The 19,456-nt window shown below is 53.7% G+C and overlaps 1 protein-coding gene and 2 long non-coding RNA genes across 5 annotated transcripts; 2 read left to right on the top strand and 1 right to left on the bottom strand.

The window, feature by feature from the left end:
- Nucleotides 1-669: 669 nt before the first annotated feature.
- LOC116452474 lies at nt 670-8,523 on the top strand. Of its 2 annotated transcripts, XR_004243509.1 has the most exons (3): nt 670-1,612; nt 3,411-3,536; nt 6,195-8,523. It is a non-coding gene; the product is annotated as an uncharacterized LOC116452474 (long non-coding RNA). The 2 variants fall into 2 exon arrangements; XR_004243508.1 differs by having other exon boundaries at nt 3,411-8,523.
- A 1,244-nt stretch (nt 8,524-9,767) lies between these two features.
- LOC116452473 lies at nt 9,768-13,110 on the bottom strand. 2 transcript variants are annotated; one of them, XR_004243507.1, is made up of 3 exons: nt 12,426-13,110; nt 11,485-11,584; nt 9,768-10,256 (listed from the first exon to the last, which is right to left on the bottom strand). It is a non-coding gene; the product is annotated as an uncharacterized LOC116452473 (long non-coding RNA). The 2 variants fall into 2 exon arrangements; XR_004243506.1 differs by having other exon boundaries at nt 11,485-13,110.
- A 132-nt stretch (nt 13,111-13,242) lies between these two features.
- On the top strand, nt 13,243-17,036 carry SLC32A1 (solute carrier family 32 member 1). The gene is made up of 2 exons (XM_032127032.1): nt 13,243-14,044; nt 14,864-17,036. Exons 1-2 carry the CDS (start codon nt 13,673-13,675, stop codon nt 16,049-16,051), a joined length of 1,560 nt encoding a protein of 519 aa, XP_031982923.1. The 5' UTR covers nt 13,243-13,672; the 3' UTR covers nt 16,052-17,036.
- Nucleotides 17,037-19,456: the final 2,420 nt, after the last annotated feature.

The raw sequence follows: 19,456 nt of genomic DNA, 5'->3' as shown, positions 1-19,456 counted from the left end.
CCTCTGCGATTGGCCCCCAAGGAGCAAAGTGATTTCCTGAGCAAAGGGGCAGCTGGAAGAAGGATGGATGGAGGGACGGATGTTGGTGAGTGGCTGTGCCTCCAGCATCGGCCCAGGAACCCACAGAAATTGCCCCAGAGAGAATCTGAGGGCACAAAACCTGAACCAAATCAGGTTTACCTGATTACATCTGTTACATCAGTTACCCTGCTGTAACTCCACAGGGGAAAAAAAAAAAATCTACTGTAGCCACTGTATTCTGTACATAATAGATGAATCTATTCAAGGCTGCCAGGGCTCAAGGAGTGCTTGGACACTGCTCTCAGGCACAGGGTGGGATTCTTCAGGGTGCCCTGTGCAGGGAGGGACAGGACTTGGACTCGGACTTGATCCTTGTGGGGCCCTTCCATCTCAGGAGATTCTTGACTCTACGTACAAGGCATATGTGTGCATTTCTCCACCTCCACATATGAAGACAATTCATTTTATTACGTCTCGGGAAATAAACTTGCTTCTTTCATAAGGCAGTACTCTGCTGACGGGGCTGTGCCCATTCAGAAATTCCTCTTTACAACCTCAGGCACCGCTTTTCTGTTGATGCAAATCCCACGTCAGAGGCATCGTGCAGCAGCTCTGCAGCCCCGCTGTGGGCTCAGGGAAGTGCTCCAGTTGTACAAACCACAGCTCACAGCATGCCTGGCCAGGCACGGGAAAAGTACAGGGGGTTGTAAACGCCAAGCTGATGAAATCTGCGTGAGCTGTTAAATGTTCAAACAGCAAAACCCATTTTAGCTTTTTGTTTTCTTCAGAATGGCTCTGGAGAGCACCTCCGAGGTGTGTCCCAGTTCCTGAGAGCAGACGGCTGAGGGGGAGGAGGAGGGAGAAGCACGGCTCTTATGCAGGTAAGGGCTTGAATGCCATCGGTGACGCCAGCAGAAATCCCTGGGATGCAGCGACGGAGAGGGAGGTGGGAACCTCTGGAATTAGCTTCTTGGGATGCTGCTGCTGTCTGCACACATTGACGCTGCTGTAGAGCCACATGGGTTGTGAGGATCGCATAAAACCAGCTGTCTGCAAGCAGCACAGAAACACGGGTCACCGTCATCGAGGTTCCGAGCAAACACCACGCAGGGGATGAAGGAGGCAGTTCACACGGCTCAAAGAATGGTGAAAGAAATTACTTTCAGGCTTTGCAACAGTTTCAGAAAGGTGAAAATGAATCTGTGCCTCGCCCCAGCCGTGTGCTGTGAGCCGACACCTTTAACGATGTGCTTTTACTCCTGCTGTAGTTGCAGCTGAGGCCCCTCCACAGCCCCCTGTGCGTGAATCCTGCGCTCAGGTCCGTGTGGGAGAGCAGCTGACACCTTAGAGGAATGAAACAGCTCTGCTGGGATTGCTGGCAGGGGAGGGAGCCTTGTGCTTTTACAGGCGTTGTAAATTTGATGATGGCCCTGGCCAGAAGTGAGAAGAGGATTCCTGCCTTGTTTCCAATGGCAGCTTTCACCTCATGGCCATTAACCCTCCTTCCACCCTCAGCACGTTCTGCAGGAGCCCCTGCGTGCTCCTCATGCAGTGCTTGGAGGCTGACGAAAACCGAGCCCTCAATGCACAGGTGAGTCTGTCCCGGGACACGAGTGAGTGGGAAATGCTGAACTTCCCCTGTTGAGTGGAGGACAAGGCACCCAGGCAGAAGAATCCCTTCTGTTGTTATAGATGTGTTTAGTCTGGCCCCACATCAAGGCATTCCTGTAGAGACCCCCATCCCTGGAAGTGCCCGAGGCCAGGTTGGATGGGGCTTGGAGCAACCTGGCACAGTGGAAGGTGTCCCTGCCTGTGGCAGAAGGTTGGAATGAGATTTTAAAGTTTCTTCCCACCCAAACCATTCTGTGATTCTATTAAAATAGTATTTTCTGTGCTATCACTAAGGCTTGGATCACAGCAAGGTCCTGTGTGCTGACAAAATGGCATTGGTACTACCTGAAAATCAAAGGAAACAATCCCAGAGTGACAAGGAACCTGGAAAAAAACAGAGAGAGAGATACAGAATTTGACCATAAAGTAAAACTTTAATTCTTATAAAGCCCTCAATGAGACACAGGAAGAGCAAATATTTGTTCTGCTGCTGACCTTCTCAGGCAAATAGCACGGGAGGCCCTGTGGGGCTGGAGGCATCGTGCTGCTGGGAAGTGAGAAATCACCAAAAGCCAGGGGGGGCTGTCGAGAACCAGCTGATTACTCAGGGGAGTCAAATTCCAACGCAGTGAGAAGCCCTTACCTGGATGAATGTGCCCAAATAACAGATATATTTTTGCCATTACTTCTTTGCTGCTGAAGAGAAAGGAATTAATTTCCAGTGTATGTCTAGAGTCAAAATTCAAACATATTTTCAGCATATCTATAATTTTCTGCATGTAATTGGTCCTGCCGTCTCAGCTAGAGAATAGTTTTTAGTATTTTGATCTGAAAAATGATCTTCTAAAAGTTTTTGATAGAATTTGCCATTCTATCACACTAAGAAGCTGATTTTGGTGATGTCTGTACCTCCAAGGGCACAGCACTGCTGCCACAACAGGGAAAGGTGCTCGCCTGAGCTGGGCACATGGCACAGGCACAGAATCACAGAATGGTTTGGGTTGGGAAGGACCTTGGAGAACATCTCACTCCACCCCCCTGCCATGGGCAGGGACACCTTCCACCGGACCAAGTGACACCAAGCCCTGTCCAACCTGGCCTTGGACACTGCCAGGGACAGCATATCCAATCAGCCACTTATTTTCAGCTCCAAGAAGTGATTTTTTTTGCTCCTACCTGGAATGTGTGGCTTGCGGCTGACACCAGCCAGCAAAGCAGTGGTGGTTCTGCTCTCTGCCCAGCCTGGAGGTTAGGGCAGATTTAAGATACAGAGGAAAAGACTACCGAGATGAGCTACAGAATTAACACCTGGCTGACGGGTTAACAGGGGGTGGGCATGTTACTCATAGCTCCAGGTCTCTTCCTCACAGCCCTCCTCTTCCCGAGAACACCCCTTCCCTGAGCCAGTGTCTTTATTGGGGCAGCTGATCACCCCGGTAATGATGCCATTTGTGACTAATCTTCCAGGATTAAAAATGAACTGTAGCTGCTGCGGCTTCCACCTTTGCCGCATAGCAACGAGAGCAGAAAGTCAATTAATTACCTTCTCGCTGGAATCCGGGGGCCCTTTCGTCCTCGGCTCAGCCGAGTGTGTAATGGAAAAGGGATCGAGGCAGGCTGCAGCTGGCCAGCTGGGAATTGCATGACAAAGTGAAAGATGAGCTCTGGGAAAAAGAGGAGAGGGAGGGTGCTGGGGGAAACCCTCATCCTACAGGTTCATTTAAAAAAAGTAAGATGCTAGTGATTACACAATTATTGACTTATTTCCCTGCTTTCAGCCCTGCTGATGGTTCTGCAGACACCCCGTCTTGTTGCAGGGCACCACCTGAGCTCCTGGAGACATGGGATTATCTGCTCTGACCTCCTCCCTGCTTCAGAACTGGCCTTTCAAGAAGTTTATTTGGGTAATAGTCGCTTTTCAGCTGCTGTTTCCTTGGGTAATGGTCCCTTTTGGTTTGTTGCAGCCTCTCACATTGCCCCAGAGTTTCCACCCAGCAGCTGTTTGGTTGCTCTGAGAGCTGGTTTTGAATGTGACTGTTTCACTGCTCTTTCTGGTGGCTTTCTGTGGTGAAGGTTAATGGGAAAATCATTCTAAAGATTGAATTTCCTTGGAAAGATTTGACGGATGGGTACAAACAAACTGAGAAGCCATGGGTGGTGATCTGAACAGATACGGGGTTTGACTCAGCAGGAGAACATGCTGCTTTTAGCAGCCTCTGTGGAGACAGGGGCTTGTAAGGTCACCCTCAACCTTCCCAGATAGAGCTCGGTGCCCTGTTCTGAGGGAAACTGCAAAAGTGAAGGAAGATAAGGACTATTTTAATGTCCATTTATCAGATCTGACAGCTTCAGAGCCCTCAGTAATTATCTGTTAATGAGAGCAAATAAATGTTACCTCTGGCCCCTCTAGTTCAGCGGTGTCACTCAGGTCACCTCGCAGGGGCTGGGAGGGGGGACATCAGGATTGACACTCCCTGGGACAGGAAAGAAGGGACAGTAGAAGGGAGGAGCATGGATTGGGAAGTGCAGAAGCCTCCAGCATGGCCAGTGGTGGATCCATGGGGTGAGGAGGGGCTCCATGTGCAGGGCTCTGTTGCAGCGACAGCAAGGTAATAGAGGGAACGTCAGGTGCCCAGAAAGGAATCCTGGTCTGTAGAAAGAATCAAACCTAGAGAGACCAAGGAATGTGAGACCCTCTACTTTAACTTTCGCTCTGGGCACTTCTGTCCTATTATCAGTTGGGATGTGAGCTGAACCGGGCTCCAGTGATTTATCTACAGTGACAGAGCTACAGTGCCTGAAATGGAACAAGGAAGCTTAATCTCTGCTTTCCTGCACAAGTTGGAAATTTGGAATCCCAGGTTTCCCTTTCCCCGTCAGGGGTTTGCACCACATAGAGAAGTTTTTGGCAAAACCAAGTGTCCAGTTTAACAGCAGAAGACCTTTGATGTGACAGGGAGGATGTCAGCTCCTCAGGGAAAAACTGGGAGTGCTGTGCCCAGTTTGGTGAGTTCAATGACATTTTCAAGCCTTAGGAAACAAGTCTTGAGGATCTTCTACCCAGTGCAACCACCACATGTCTATTTAATAGCTAGGATGAGGTGTTTTGGTACTGGAAGGTCTATCCTGAATCACAGTCCTGCTGTGGGACAGCACAGCCCTCTCCTTTCCCAGCCTTGCAGTCTCCTCTCACTCAGCTTTCTAACGTGGAGAAGTAGTAACTTTAAGTCTCATTGTTAATTTACCTCATCTGCAGTTTACATGTGTGCAGGGGGAGGTAATCACAGAGCTGCCTTCCCTGCTGTTCTCTTCCTGAGGTTTCACACTCTCCAAATTTCTTTTTGTCATAAATCAAATTAACTAAATTGCTTAAGAAGTACTGTTCTATTAAAAGCAGATAGTGTTGTGATGCCAAAAGGTTTATTAGGAGAACTGTATTTTTAATAGTAATACTTTGAGATTACTGACTGCTAAGTCAGAGTTTCAAAGTTTAAAGACTGCTTAAAACTCTCCTGTGAAATAAATATTTTGGTAGGCATTTACAGAGGCCTACAGCAAGGTACAAATGGATGAAAACATATAAATGTGGCTAAAATATTGGTTATTTTATTTGCTGAAGATCCTTGGATCCCCACATAAAGCTGTAGAGGTGCCTGAAGTCTTGGTAGTCCTGAGTGGGTTTGGGAAGCTCCTGAGGCACAAAGAGTGAGCCCAGCTGGTGCATCCATGGACTCCTTCACGGGATGCAGCGACGCACTTCATGAACCAGCTTGTCCCCTTTATTAGGAGCTGTCCCAGGAGGAAAGTGGTGTGGGAGAACAGCAAAAAAAAAGCAAGGCTCCCCCGTGTTTGAGTTTCCTTCCTGATGGAAAAGCAGCAGCAGGGGAGGGTAAAGTCCCCTCCATATCCTGCTGTGTGTCCCAAAAGAATGCACCACGCTGGGCTGGGCTCCTGGAGTGCTCAGGGGCGGGGTGGTGCTGGTACCACGAGCACCTCTGAGCCTCGGGCAGCCACCCTGTGCTGCTGCTCTCTGCTCACTGCAAGGATGGAGGCAGTGGGCAGAAATGCTGCTTGAGTGCCCAGAAGGTACTTATTTGCGAATATTTTTAAATCCCATTTGCCCTCCTCTCTTAATTTGAAGGCTTAAGCTAAATTCATGGAAAGGCACAGAATCTGTCCCTGTAATACCCATGAAGCAGAGACCCTTGGGTTCCTGGCAGCCGCAGAGCAGACCCTGGTGAGAACCACCCTGCCTGCACCTTGCCCAGTCCTGCACCCAATTCTGCCTGTTATGGAGCAGAGCATCCCACCAGGAAGTGACCAAAATCCCCACAGGAGGTTTGCTGCAGTGGTAACAGGTGAAATTTCTATTTTGCTGAGAGATTTGCTGTGTGTCAGTGGGAGCTGCACAGCTGTGCACTGTTCTGCTGCGTCACCAAAAATACATCCTCTGCTGCAGCTGTGATTTCCAGCTCATGGTCTGTTGCTTCCTTATTGTCTCCTGGCAAGGGATAATTTCAGTCCTGCCCTAGTACCTGTTCTCTTTCTGTACATTATCCTAGATGAAAGAAGGAAGGCCCCTCTGCGAAGATCTGGTGTTCTGCCTGTGGGGTTGATGCTGAGGCTCCTGGGGCTGGCTGGACTCTTCTGGTGCCTCTGGACAAGGAACTGGCTGCTTGCCTGCTTGTGAGGACAATAATATTACCCTGTCCCAGCTTTGCTAGTCTGAAACACTGACAGGAAAGCTTTTCAGGTCAGAGTATTTGAGAAACTCTATAGAAATGCTACATTTAGGCTGTAATTACTGAGTGCTGTCCCCGTGACTGGCTCTGGAGTCACCACGGAGGAGCTGCCAGCACTGTCAGGTATCGAGGGTTATTATGGGCACCCCTGCAACAGCAGACTAAGAAAATGTGATGAGCTGGTCTCTCTGAGACATGTAAAAAACAAGCAGGTATTGCTTGCGTTGGACACAGGTGACTGGAGCTCCTTGCACCCTCTCAGTGCAGGACCAGGAGGGCTGGGTCTGCCCCGTGCCAAGTCCCCCTCTGGCCGCAGAGAGCTGGGCACTCACACCCTCCCTGTGCTACAGTGAATTTTCCCAGCACTGTGCATTGCACTGCTCACACTGGCATTGTGGGATAAAAGGGAATGATGTGTGTGGAGCCTCCCTGCAAAAAGAGGTTTTTTCTCTTTTTTTTTTTTGCTTTCTTTGCTAAAAGCAGGACTCTGCCCGCACTGCAGAGCAGGGGCAGCCAAGGCGAGTGCAGAATCCAGTCCTCGTCCACAAGCACCAGCATCCCCTCAGCTGGCAGTGGGCATTCAGGGGACTCAGTGGCAGCAGCACGAGGTGAGGTTTTCTGTCTCATCCTCTCCAGCAGCACGGGAAGTGTTGCTGTGGCCTGAGCTCTCCTTCCCTTTCGATCAAGCTGTGGCGTACCTCGCTTTGCCCTTTGGCTTTCCTTAGGTCACAGAAGCAGCTTCACGTGGTGTTTTTCTGGGCTCAGGTTTTGATTGTATCCTTTACCTGGAGTTTATTTTTGCCCTCTAGAAAAAAGACCCGACTAATTGATGATACCTGCACTCAGAGGCTGCACATCCAAATCCTGCTGTGGGAAACAGCACCCTCCGCATGTGAGACTCCACAAACTGGTGTGGGAGTCAGGTCCAGAGACCCAACTGCAATTTTGCCAGTAGCTCCAGTCCCTGGCTTAGGTGAACCTGGTTTCTGTCATTCCAAAACACTGAGAGAGGTCCTGTTAAAGGAAGATACACAAACCTGTGCCTACTGCCTTCCCTTGATAGCCTTGCCTGAGGTGTCAGGAATATCACAAAGCAGGGGCTGGGGTTTCCCAAAGAGCTCCTCTTGGCTTTTGGGTAGAGCTGGAAGAAGTTTGCAGGAGATGTGAGTAACTGTGTGTTGCTGACCTGCTTTTATCAGAAATGAACACATAAAGGAAGAAGGAAAACGGACAGATGGGGGATGGAACAGGCTGAGATTGAGCCCTCCTGACAAGAAACACCCCAAAGGCAGGCTGGCTGCCGGCCAGCCCTCTGCTCTGAAAGGCCCTTCCCACAGCACACACAGATTAAATACAATTAAGAAAAAACAATATTAAAAGAATAAGAAAAAAATATAGATTATATAAAAACTCTCCAGTACTGGGGCATCATCTGGCCACAGGGAGAAATTTCCTGTACAGACCAGTCACTGTTTGTTACAGCCTCTACAACTGCAGCAGAAGAGCTTTTTATTTGAAAGTTGATACTAAAAAGCTTGGCAACAATGAAGTGTGCACCTTCCTTTCCTAGTCCACAGTCATTTCCTGTGAAATACAAGGGCAAGTACATATATGAATATTTAATTTGACAGTGATGAAGCTTTACATATTAAGTCAGTGAAAATGCTGTTAAAGCTCATGGGAACAATACTACTTGTGTAGTGAGTTGGGAATTTGGTACCCAGTGGCTACCACTTAATTTTGACATGAAGCATAAAGACAAACATTATTCCAACCTATTGAAAGTGTTTTTGGGAATGTGTTGTGCTCAAATTGCAAATTAATTTTTAGTTTATAGGTGATAATGGTTTATCAAGGCTTTTCCCCAGGGGAAGCAGAAATCACAGCAATTCTTGTACAAATTGTATCCCAAATTACAGATCAGAAGTTATTTATTTTGCAAATAGTGAGGTTAAATCAAGAAGCCTTTTTTTTTTCTACATATAGTAAAATTTTCTTATCATAATACACATTAATCTAAAATTATGATATTCCCAGTCCTTTATATGTGTGGTCTTTTTTTTATAAGTCTTTAATTTAGGCAGCCATTTTCTGTTCAGTAAAAAAAATGAAATAAAGAGGGGACATCCACTGCGGGCTTTCTCCTGGAGACTTTGCCTTTGGATTTCGCTCTGTTATGGTTATTTTACTGCAGAGTATCTGTCAGTGTGGCTGCAGCTGTCTTTGTCTTGAGCACTGTCCTGTGGATCCAGCCCCAACAGCCAGAGCACAAACCCAGCAGCAGCTTCTTTGATTCTACATCCAGAGTTTTCACTTTGTACTTTCACTCACAGCTGCTGACGAGCTCTAAACACGACCAGGAGGGAGAACCCAAAGCTTGGGGCATTCCAGCACCCTGTGCTGCAGCCCACAGCCCTCCCTCCCCTCCAAAACCCACTCACTCTGCACCACGTCCTGACAGCAATGCCTTTTCCTTCCCTAACAGCCCAAAATTCCCAGGGCTATTAACTAGGTCACAGGAGCTGGTCCCAATCCAGCAGTTTATCTAATTGCCTTTTTATAGTATATCATGCAACTCTTCATTATCCTGTCAGAGTTTCCCAGCACGGTGCTGGAGCGGGGATGAGGAGGCCGAGCTGGGATGAAGGGCAGTGCTGTGCAGCCTCTTGTGCCTGTGCATTGCTGGTGCTGCTGGGGTGGCATCGGCCTGGCCATAAACGGAGGAGCTGCTTTTGGCAACGGCTGGAGGAAGGTGGAATAACTCCCAACTCCTGGGATCGCCTCCCTGGGTGGACATGGACGTGTCCAGAGGGGTGGCTGCTGCTCCAAGAGTGCCTGCTGACCTGCATGAAGTTTGCTCCTTGGGCAGATGTGACCATGGAATTTTCTTGGCTGGCTGGCCAGAAGGTGCCCCTCGGCCTTCCTGTCTCTGCAGCCTGGCATCTGTGCTGGAGGTGCCCTGCAGCAGGTTAGAAAGGTGTGGGGAAATATTGTGGCATTGGCCAGGAGGCTGAGCAGGAATCAGGGGGTTACACACCTGCATTTGGACACCCACGTTTTCCCCGAGTGTTACAGGGGAGGATGAGGGTGAACATTCAGGATTTGCACATCTCCTTTTTTCATATGGTCACAATTTGCAGTCTGGTGTGTTTGTAGCAGTTCACAGTCCCCCAAGGCCCTTGAGAATCAAATCCTTTGGGGGCTTGGAGCCTGACTGAGCAGTGAACTAGGAGTGATGCCCATCCTTCTCCCAAATAACTGCACCTTCGTGCAAGCAGCACCTTCTATGCCGCCCAGCAACCTGCAGAGGGGCTGGTGGTGAGGGATTTAGAGAGACAGCACATCCAGGATTGGCCTTCCTGGCTTGCTTTAAGTGATTTTTGACCACAAATAGCTTTTTCCCTTCCGTTTATTAATCAGAAGACCCAGCCACAACCCTCACGAGCCTGCTCTGCAGAGATAAGGCAGAGTCGCTCCTCCGGCTTGGACGTGCCAGGGGAGGATGGTGGGGTCTGGACGAGCTGCTCCCCGCAGGAGCAGAGCTGCACACCCCTAGGGCTGCTCGGGGGGGTACAGGAGACCCTCAGCCCGCCCCGGGGAGCGGCTGCAGAGAAAGAAGATAGTGCCAGAGCCCCCCGGCGTCAGCGCTGGCAGAGGGGAGGCTGCCGCTCGTTCGCGGGCTCGCTCTCGCCTTTTTAGCTTCGGCTGAAACGATTTGCAGCTCAAACGCCCCCCTGAGAGCCGCTAACCTTTGGATAAGGTCTGGCACCGTTATCCTGCTTGGGTTAATTGGGAGTTAGAGAGAGCCCAGGAGTGTCGCGGCTGCCTCCATCCGTCCGTCCGTCCGTCCATCCAGCCGCCCCTCCAGCCTTCCCCGGCGCGCTGCGGGCAGCGATGGGGAGAGAAGCAGAGGTAAATGCCCCGACCCTCCTCTCCATCTCTCCGGGTTTTCCTCTCTTGCTCTCCCTCTTTCTGTGTCCCGTAGCCCTTCCCTCCGCCCCCGTTCCTATTTTTGTGCTTTCTCCCCGATTTCAGCCGCCGGTATTAGTTCGGGGGGAGGGGAAGGGAGGAAAAGTCTTTTTTTTCCAGCCGCTGCTACAGAAAATCTTTTTCTCCCTCTCCTGGAAACGGGGCAGGAGCGAGCCGGCGTCCCGGAGGCAGAGGGACCCGGGTGGGTGTTCCCAGCCGGGCAGGGGGTGGCGGGGGAGGTTCCGAGGTGCGCCCCGCCAGTGGGGACAGGGGAGGCGGGTGCGGGCTCAGCTCTCGGCGTTAAAACCGGGGGGGCAGAGCGGCACGCCCAGCTCCTGTATCCCTCGGAGCCCCCAGACCCTGACCCCTCAGCATCCTCTGCTTCCCCGCGCATCCTCGCACCCCTCACAGTTTCCCACTCACCTCGGGGTCCCACGAGGCTCGGCAGCCCCCCCGGCGCTCCGTGGGCTCTCGGCTTGAGGGGTCCCCCGGGCAAGAAACGGGCACGGCCCCGTACAGCAGGGGGAAAAGCGACCCCTGACCCCCGGGCATCCCCGGCCGGCGGAACGGCCCAAGCCCGCCGAGCGCACGGAGGGTGCCACGGCTCTCGCAAGGCAGCCCCTGCCCCGGGGCATTCTCTGCGCACCGGCCCCACCATCCTGGGCTTATTTTCAAGCTCCCTGTGACTTTTTGTTTTTTTTTTTTTCTTTTCTTGGTTAGAGTTTTTTTTATTGGTTGGTTTTCTGTCGGTTTGGTTTTTTTGTTCCGGTTTTGTTTGTTTGTTTTGTTTGTTGGGGCTTTTTAATATTATTATTTATTTCGGTTAGGGATTTTTTTTTTTTCTCTAAGCGCTATCTCCCGAGCCCGACCCATCCGTGACATTGTGGATGCTCAACGAAGAGCCGAAAGCCCGCTTCCTCCACCCTTGGCGTGATCATAGAAAGGCTTGGGTTGGAAGGGACCTTAAAGGTCAGCTGGGTGGCTCCCAGTGGAACCCCCTCCATCCCCCGGCATCGAGGGCTGCTGGCTGGGGTGCGGCGCGATGCCCGGTGGGACCATTTTGGGTCTCCCAGCCGACGTTCGGGGGTGCCGGGGCAGGGGCGGGGATGTGTCAGGGCTATTTGAGGAAATAATCACGCACCAGACAGAGGTTTGGATGCATTTTCGTTCCTTCTTCCCTGATGCCCCCTGCAGCCTCCAGAAACAGAGCTCCTTCACGTCTTCCTTCATAACGAACTCGTCTTAGGATGAATAAAAATTAATGTTAATAAAAAAGAAAAAGGAATCGTTGGACGAGTCCCTCAAGGTGTCCGTCGTAGCAGTGGTTTTCCCGGGCTGTGAAGAGGCGAGACGGCGGCTGCGGCAGCCGAGGGCAGCGGGGACGGCCCGAGCTTTTCACTTTCGCCCGTTAAATCCCAGCCCTTAGACGCTGCTAAACCCGAGGCGAAGCCGTGCCCCGCTCGGTTTTCTCGACCTATTTGTGCACTGACATGTAATAATTCCCACGCAAAGCCAAGGATGCGCTACGCTCAGTCGCCCTTCTCCTCTGCTGCCATCAAAACCCCTATTTTTGGGGGGCCGGCTGTAGCAGCAGCTCCCCATCCCTCCGCCGGGAGCAGCGGCCGAGAGACCCCTTAAGGCTACAGCTCTCACCGGGGATATTTTAGGTTTTTTCTGGTTTTTTGCGCCCTTCAACCTTTTTGCACCCAATTTGCTTTTGGATTGTGACTGGGAAAAAAATTTAAAAGGTATTTAAGGAGGTTATTTAAGGTTTTTTTCCTAGGAATCGGGTTTTTTTCCCCATCTCTGTTCGGTACCGGATCCCACCTGCAACCGCAGCCTGAGCGCTCTCTCCCTGCTCCCTCAACAACGATATTAGGAAATAATTTAGTGGTGGCTTTTCCTCCCATCTGTAGTAAAATAATGTTCTTCTTTTGCCTTCCAAAATAGCAAAGGTAACAGAAATTCCTCCCCCCACGCGCCTTTTAAAGAACATATAGATATAATTTTTTTGTTTTGTTTTTGTTTTAACAACGATTCAAAGGCTCTCCCGCCGCAGAGGGGACGTGCTTTCCCACACACCTCCCCCAAATGCCATCGCTCCCACTGCCACTCTCCACTTGTCTGTGCCACAGCACAGGACCGGCATTTCCCGTTGCCGTTGTTGGCTGTGTTGGCCGCTCACCTCGGAAAAAATTAAAATAAATTAAAAATCGTAAGGCTTTTGACTTACAAACGAACATAAGCGCTTGCACGGAAGCGGAAAATATCGGTACTTTGTTTAAAGAAAGGAGAACCTCAGAATTGGCTGGTGGGGACCGAGAGCTCTGCACGGAGCATCTCCCTGGTGCCGGTGCCCCCCGCTGCCGGGCGGTACCGGTGCGGTGCCGATGCGATGCCACCCGGATGCGGGCCCCGACCGGGAGCTGGGCCCCTTGTCCCGCCGGTTTTGGAGCTCCCTGATCCCAGGAATCGTTAAAGAGAGCTGAGCCTTCGCTCCTTGTGCGCGGGTGGCCACGCTCTGCTGAGTCCCCTGGGCAGGGGCCGCTGCCCAGGCCGCCCCCCGCCTCCAAAGGAGCCGCGCGTTTCGGGGGGCAGAGAAAAGAAAAAGAAGGGGGTGCGAGGAGGAAAATCCCGTTCAGAACCTGTCGAAAGCTGCCTGTCCACCTCCTCAGCAGGGCTCTTTTGTTTCTCCGTGGGGAAGGGGCTGGCGGCCGGAGGCCTGCGGGCGAGTGCGGGGCAGGTGAGGGGCAGGGCGGGCAGCGCAGGGGATGCGGAGCCGGGTGCGGGGGGGGGGTCCCGGGCTGCGGCGCTGCTGGCGGGGCCCGGCGGGCGTGGGTGGGGCGGGGGGGGAGTGCGGGGGGCTGGGCTTGGCCGGGGAGGCTGGTACCTCCCCCAGAAATGCAGCAATTCTCTCCCCTCTCCTCTTCTCTCCGCGAGGTGGGCGCACTGCGATGGAGACGCGGCGCGCTCTGCCAGGGGCTTGCGCTGCCCGTCTGGTGACATCCGCCGGCTGCTGACAGCCCCCATCCCGCCCGATTCGCCCTCCGATCCCGCCGCGGGGCTCGGCGGAGCGGCGCGGAGCAGCGCGGAGCGGGCGGCGGGGCGTGCGGGCCCGCTCCCCCCGCAGCGGTGTCATGCCCCGAGGCATCCCGGCCGGGAGCCGCCCGCACTGCGCCGGCACGAGGAGGTAGCGGCTCGGAGCAGATCCCCGCAGCCGCCCCTCGCCGGGCGACCAAGTCCCGTCCACCGCCCCGCCGCCTGCCCGCCCCGTCGGGTCTCTGCATCCCCGAGGGTCCGCGAGCAGCGGAGTCACCAGAGCCGCCGCCATGGCCACCCTCCTCCGCAGCAAGCTCTCCAACGTGGCCACCTCGGTGTCGCACAAATCCCAGGCGAAGATGAGCGGCATGTTCGCCAGGATGGGCTTCCAGGCGGCCACCGACGAGGAGGCGGTGGGCTTCGCCCACTGCGACGACCTGGACATGGAGCATCGGCAAGGGCTGCAGATGGACATCCTCAAGTCCGAGGGCAGCGAGGAGGGCGGGGAGCCGCCCCTGGAGGGGGACATCCACTACCAGCGGGACGGCACAGGGCCCCTGCCGCCCTCCGGCTCCAAGGAGGCCTGCTCCGAGCTCTCGGGGCAGGGCAAGCCCAAGATCACGGCATGGGAGGCGGGATGGAACGTCACCAACGCCATCCAGGTACGGCCGCCGCCGCGCCGCCACGGCCGAGGGCCGCCGGACAGCGCTCCCTGATCCCGGTCCTCTTACATGCTCTGTGTCTTGGCCAGCAGCCGTGAGCTGATTGCAAACCCGCTTCGGGGAAAAGGGGAAAAAGAGAATAAAAGGGGGGAAAAAAGAAATAAAGATAGGTGAAAGATAGAGGAGAATAATAGGGAGAAAGGAAAAGGGAAATAGATTTTTAAAAAGGAGATTAAAACTCCCCAGGCCGGCTTTCTGCTTTTCCCCCCACCCCCGACCAGGGCACAGCGCCAGGGAGGGGCCCCAGCCCTGTGACACTGCAGCTTCTGCGGGGCGGGGGCTGGCCAGTGACCCCATCAGGCTGCCCCCAGCAGGGTCAGGGAGCAAGGAGGGACAGGGGCCCCGCGCGTGACTGGGCTGCTGGTGGGGCTGCACTGGAGTGGGCCAAGTGTGGCCCCTCTGGATGTCCCCAGCTACGGAGGTCTTGGCACACCGAGAGGGGCTGGGAACAGAGACAGTAGAGACTGGGGCAAAGCCCGGGCGCCAAAACCTTGCTGGCTTGTTCCGGGCGCTCGGGGGTGCGATGATGCGGGTGTGACTGCGCGGGTGTGACTGAGGGGGCTGCACGTCACAGGGACACGGGGCTGCGTCACCGCGGGGCCGCGACTGCATGGCGTGACTGTGTGACCGCCTGCGTGGGTGTGATGGTGCGCGGACGAGACACAGAGCACGCACATGACCGCCGTGCTGCGGCTGCGTGTGCTCAGCCTGGGCCCCTCCAAGACCCAGCAACACGGTTTCTATTTTGTCTCTTTCTAGGGAATGTTTGTTCTGGGCCTGCCCTATGCCATCCTTCATGGTGGATACCTAGGACTCTTTTTAATAATTTTTGCTGCAGTGGTTTGCTGCTACACTGGGAAAATCCTTATTGCCTGTCTTTATGAAGAGAATGAGGATGGGGAGATAGTCAGGGTGAGAGACTCCTACGTGGACATCGCGAACGCGTGCTGCGCGCCCCGCTTCCCCACCCTCGGGGGCAGAATTGTGAATGTGGCTCAGATCATTGAACTGGTCATGACCTGCATCCTCTATGTGGTGGTCAGTGGGAACCTGATGTACAACAGCTTCCCCAACCTGCCCGTCTCCCAGAAGTCGTGGTCCATCATTGCCACGGCAGTGCTCCTGCCTTGTGCGTTCTTGAAGAACCTCAAGGCAGTCTCCAAGTTCAGTTTGCTCTGCACCTTAGCCCACTTCGTCATCAACATCCTGGTGATCGCCTACTGCCTCTCCAGGGCGCGTGACTGGGCCTGGGACAAAGTCAAGTTTTACATTGATGTCAAGAAGTTTCCCATCTCCATTGGCATCATTGTCTTCAGCTACACCTCCCAGATCTTTCTGCCTTCCTTGGAGGGGAACATGCAGAACCCCAAGGAGTTTCATTGCATGATGAACTGGACTCACATAGCAGCTTGCATCCTTAAGGGACTCTTTGCCTTGGTCGCCTACCTGACCTGGGCTGATGAGACCAAGGAGGTCATTACAGACAACTTGCCATCCACCATTAGGGCAGTAGTCAATATTTTCTTGGTGGCCAAAGCCTTGCTCTCATACCCCTTGCCGTTCTTTGCAGCTGTAGAAGTCCTGGAGCGGTCCCTTTTCCAAGATGGAAACAGGGCTTTCTTCCCCAACTGCTACGGGGGTGACGGGCGGCTCAAATCCTGGGGACTCACCCTCAGATGTGCCCTGGTAGTTTTCACCCTGCTCATGGCTATTTATGTCCCCCATTTTGCCCTCTTGATGGGTCTTACTGGGAGCCTCACAGGCGCAGGGCTCTGTTTCCTGCTCCCCAGTCTCTTCCACCTCAAACTCTTGTGGAGGAAGCTCTTGTGGCATCACGTCTTCTTTGACGTTGCCATTTTCGTTATAGGTGGTATCTGCAGCATCTCTGGGTTCATCCACTCTTTAGAAGGCCTCATAGAGGCTTTCAGAACCAATGCTGAAGACTAAGGAGGGGCCGGAGTCGGGTGCAGGAAGAGAATCACACTGAACATCCACATAGCCAAATAATTCTGCATCCCTTTAATGGAAAGAATCATTATTTTCGTTACGTGCATCCAACAAATTCTATGTCATAGAATCTGCAAATTAAGGAAAACAAGAAGAGATGAAAGTGCTCTCCCTGATGTCTTTTTAAATAAGCTCAGATTTAAATCTATTTTTTTGTTATTCAGATTTTTTTGAAGGAAATTATCTGGTGCCCCGTCCCTATCTCCTCACTCGTTGCCTGAAGCTTGGCCCCCCACAAACGGCCTGTTGGGAAACAGTCGCAGTTTTCAACACTCCTCACAGATATGCAATTCAGTGTTTCAGGAGCTGAAACACAGGTGCCGATCCCATGGGATTGGGTCGCTGCGCTCACAGACGGAAGCAAACCCGTCTTTAAAGGAGCAGGGACCTTTGTTTTAACACTTTGAGAGATGGATGTAGATGAGACCCAGATTGTACGACCAGCCCAACAAGCCCAAGCAGCAGCTGACGACTGGTGATGCTGCTTTCCTGCAATGTTTACACCGTAGTCACACAGATGTCAGGACTGCTTGATTCTTTCATCCGAATCCGCACCGAGGAACGGCGCTTCCCATCGAATACAAATGTGTTGCCTCTGGTTGAAATCACAGCCCTGGAGTCCACTTCTCGGTGACTTATGTTTCGTTTCGTTTTAACAATCGTTATTTCTAAATTATGAAAAGCTAAAAAAAAAAAAAATATATATATATATGGTTGGATTTGATGTCGTTCAGGATTACAGGAACAAAACTACGACACAATTCATTCTGTGCAATCTACCAGATCCGTGGAGCTGTTTCCAATGTACGTGTGGTGTCATTGTGGTAAATAAGATGAAAAATGTATATCAGAAAAAAAAAATCTATCTTTAACATATAATGTGGTACATAAATATATCGAACAATAAAGAGAAAACATAGATGATGAGGCTGGCCTGGTTCGTGGGGGGCCACGGAGAAGCAGGGCAGGGGCAGGAGGTTCATCCTCTCCGTGTCGGGGCTACAGCACATCCTCGGGTTAAAGCGAGGCAGTGCTGGGTTGCCATTGAAGGTGGCATTAAGCTGTTTGCGAGAGGTAGGACACGTTTTTTTGGGAAGAGGTCGTCTTACGTCTGGGGGTGGTGGGGCTGCTTTCACCCCCTCCTCACAGTTTTGCTTTCCCCCGTAGTGCTCAGACTCCAGGGATGGAGGGAGTTTGCAGATGCACCCCGAGGTTTTTGTTCTTGTGAAGGAGGGGAAAAAAACCCGTTACAAACAAATAAAAGGGGAGAAAAAACCGAAAAAAAGTGCTGGATGTACTCCTGGCTTGATCCAAACTCATCAAATCCTGCCCACGGCTGTGGAGCACCGCGCTGATCCCCGCTGCAGGCAAAGCCGCCACCGCGGGGAAAATCAGCCCCACACTCCACTCCTGTGACAGAAAACACCTCGATTTACACCATTTTAAAAGCCACAACGACTAATTGTCCACCCGCTGCCGCTACACAGCGAGGATGAGGATGGGGGTACCCACCGGCAGCACTCTCGCAGCACAGGCACGGCTGAGATCCCCGTGGGGGTCTTATTTTTGCCCCCAAATCGCGTCGAGCCCCGGTAGGGCCGGGATGTCCCTCCATGTCCCCCGTCCGGTCCGGCGCTAGCGGGCAGCTCCGCAATGCGGTACCGGGGGCGGGAGGGGGGTGTTGGCACAAGCTGGGAAAGGGGCTGCGAGCGGGAGCGGGGGATGTCCCTGCCCGGAGAAAAACGCATTTCGGGCGGCTCTCCGAGCAGCCTCCGAAAGGAAAGCACAGGGGAGCTGTGGGGTCTATTCCATGTGGAGACAGGGCGGTGTGGCGCCGGGGGTGGATGAGTGTGGGGGGCATCGTGGTGGGGCGCCTGCGCCCCCGGATTAGCCACGCTTCCCTCCACGCCGGCGCCCTTTCCTGGGGACATCCAGCGCTGTCCTATCCCGTTCTCAAGCTCATCCCCATCATCTCCATGCTCACCCCTACACGCATCATATTCATCCTCATCACCCCTGCTCCCACCCCGATGCAGGTTACCCGCGATTGCCGCCCTGCCGCAGGCACCGACAGCCCGATCCGACCCCCCGCCCCGTGCGCTCCCCGCCCGCAGCCGGCCCGGAGCCGGCCCGGAGGCGCAGCGCCCTCGCCCGACGGCGCTCCCGGCCCGGAGCCGCGGCATCCACAGCCGGGAGATGGGATGTGCCCGGCCCGGAGCCACGGCATCCACAGCCGGGAGATGGGATGTGCCCGGCCCGGAGCCACGGCATCCACAGCCGGGAGATGGGATGTGCCCGGCCCGGAGCCACGGCATCCACAGCCGGGAGATGGGATGTGCCCGGCCCGGAGCCACGGCATCCACAGCCGGGAGATGGGATGTGCCCGGCCCGGAGCCACGGCATCCACAGCCGGGAGATGGGATGTGCCCGGCCCGGAGCCACGGCATCCACAGCCGGGAGATGGGATGTGCCCGGCCCGGGGCCACGGCATGCACAGCCGGGAGATGGGATGTGCCCGGCCCGGGGCCACGGCATGCACAGCCGGGAGATGGGATGTGCCCGGCCCGGAGCCACGGCATCCACAGCCGGGAGATGGGATGTGCCCGGCCCAGAGCCACCGCGTCCATCCGCCCGGGATGAGGGGAGCCAGCCCGGCCTGGGAGCTTCACTTCAGGGGTGCTCACTGCTCTTGCTTCTGCCCTGAACTCTCTGTCCCAGCTCTGTTTTCTCCTCAGGGCGATGATAAGGGGCCAGTGTGGGAGGAGATCCAGCCCGTCTCCCTGCCCTGAGCAGGGTTGAGATAACCCCTCGGATCCTGGGAATAAGAGCTGAGGCTCCCCGGCAGGTTAACACACTGCTCTGCACATCTGTGGTTTGCATCGGCTTTGCACAAGATGGTTTCAGGGTGGTTTTGTCTCTCTGTTCCTCACCAGGGAAGCAAAGGGACCCATTCCATGCCATGCCATGCCATGCCATGCCATGCCATGCCATGCCATGCCATGCCATGCCATGCCATGCCGTGCCGTGCCATGCCATGCCATGCTGCAGCAGCGCGGCAACTGGCTCTCCTCTCCTGTGGGCTTGTGTCTGGATACGGGATGCTCACAGACTAACCTGTCCTGGTCTTTGTGCTTTACAGGGGCCAAAACTTCTCTGGTTCAGGGTACGTGATAATGGAGACCCTTTTATGAAGCTTTAATTTTGCAGAGGTTTTAAACCTAATTCAGCACTTTTTTTCCCCCTCTGTTTTGCAAGCAGAAGTGGCTCCTGCTGTAATTGGGGCTGTAAGGTTTGTCCCCTTTTTGTGACAGTGAGGGGAAAGTCAGGGATCCTCGCTCCTATCCC

The sequence above is a fragment of the Corvus moneduloides genome, chromosome 17, assembly GCF_009650955.1.
Source record: "Corvus moneduloides isolate bCorMon1 chromosome 17, bCorMon1.pri, whole genome shotgun sequence".
NCBI lineage: Eukaryota > Metazoa > Chordata > Aves > Passeriformes > Corvidae > Corvus > Corvus moneduloides.
The sequence above is the reverse complement of the archived record's forward strand: the minus strand, read 5'-3'. Positions and strand labels throughout refer to the sequence as shown.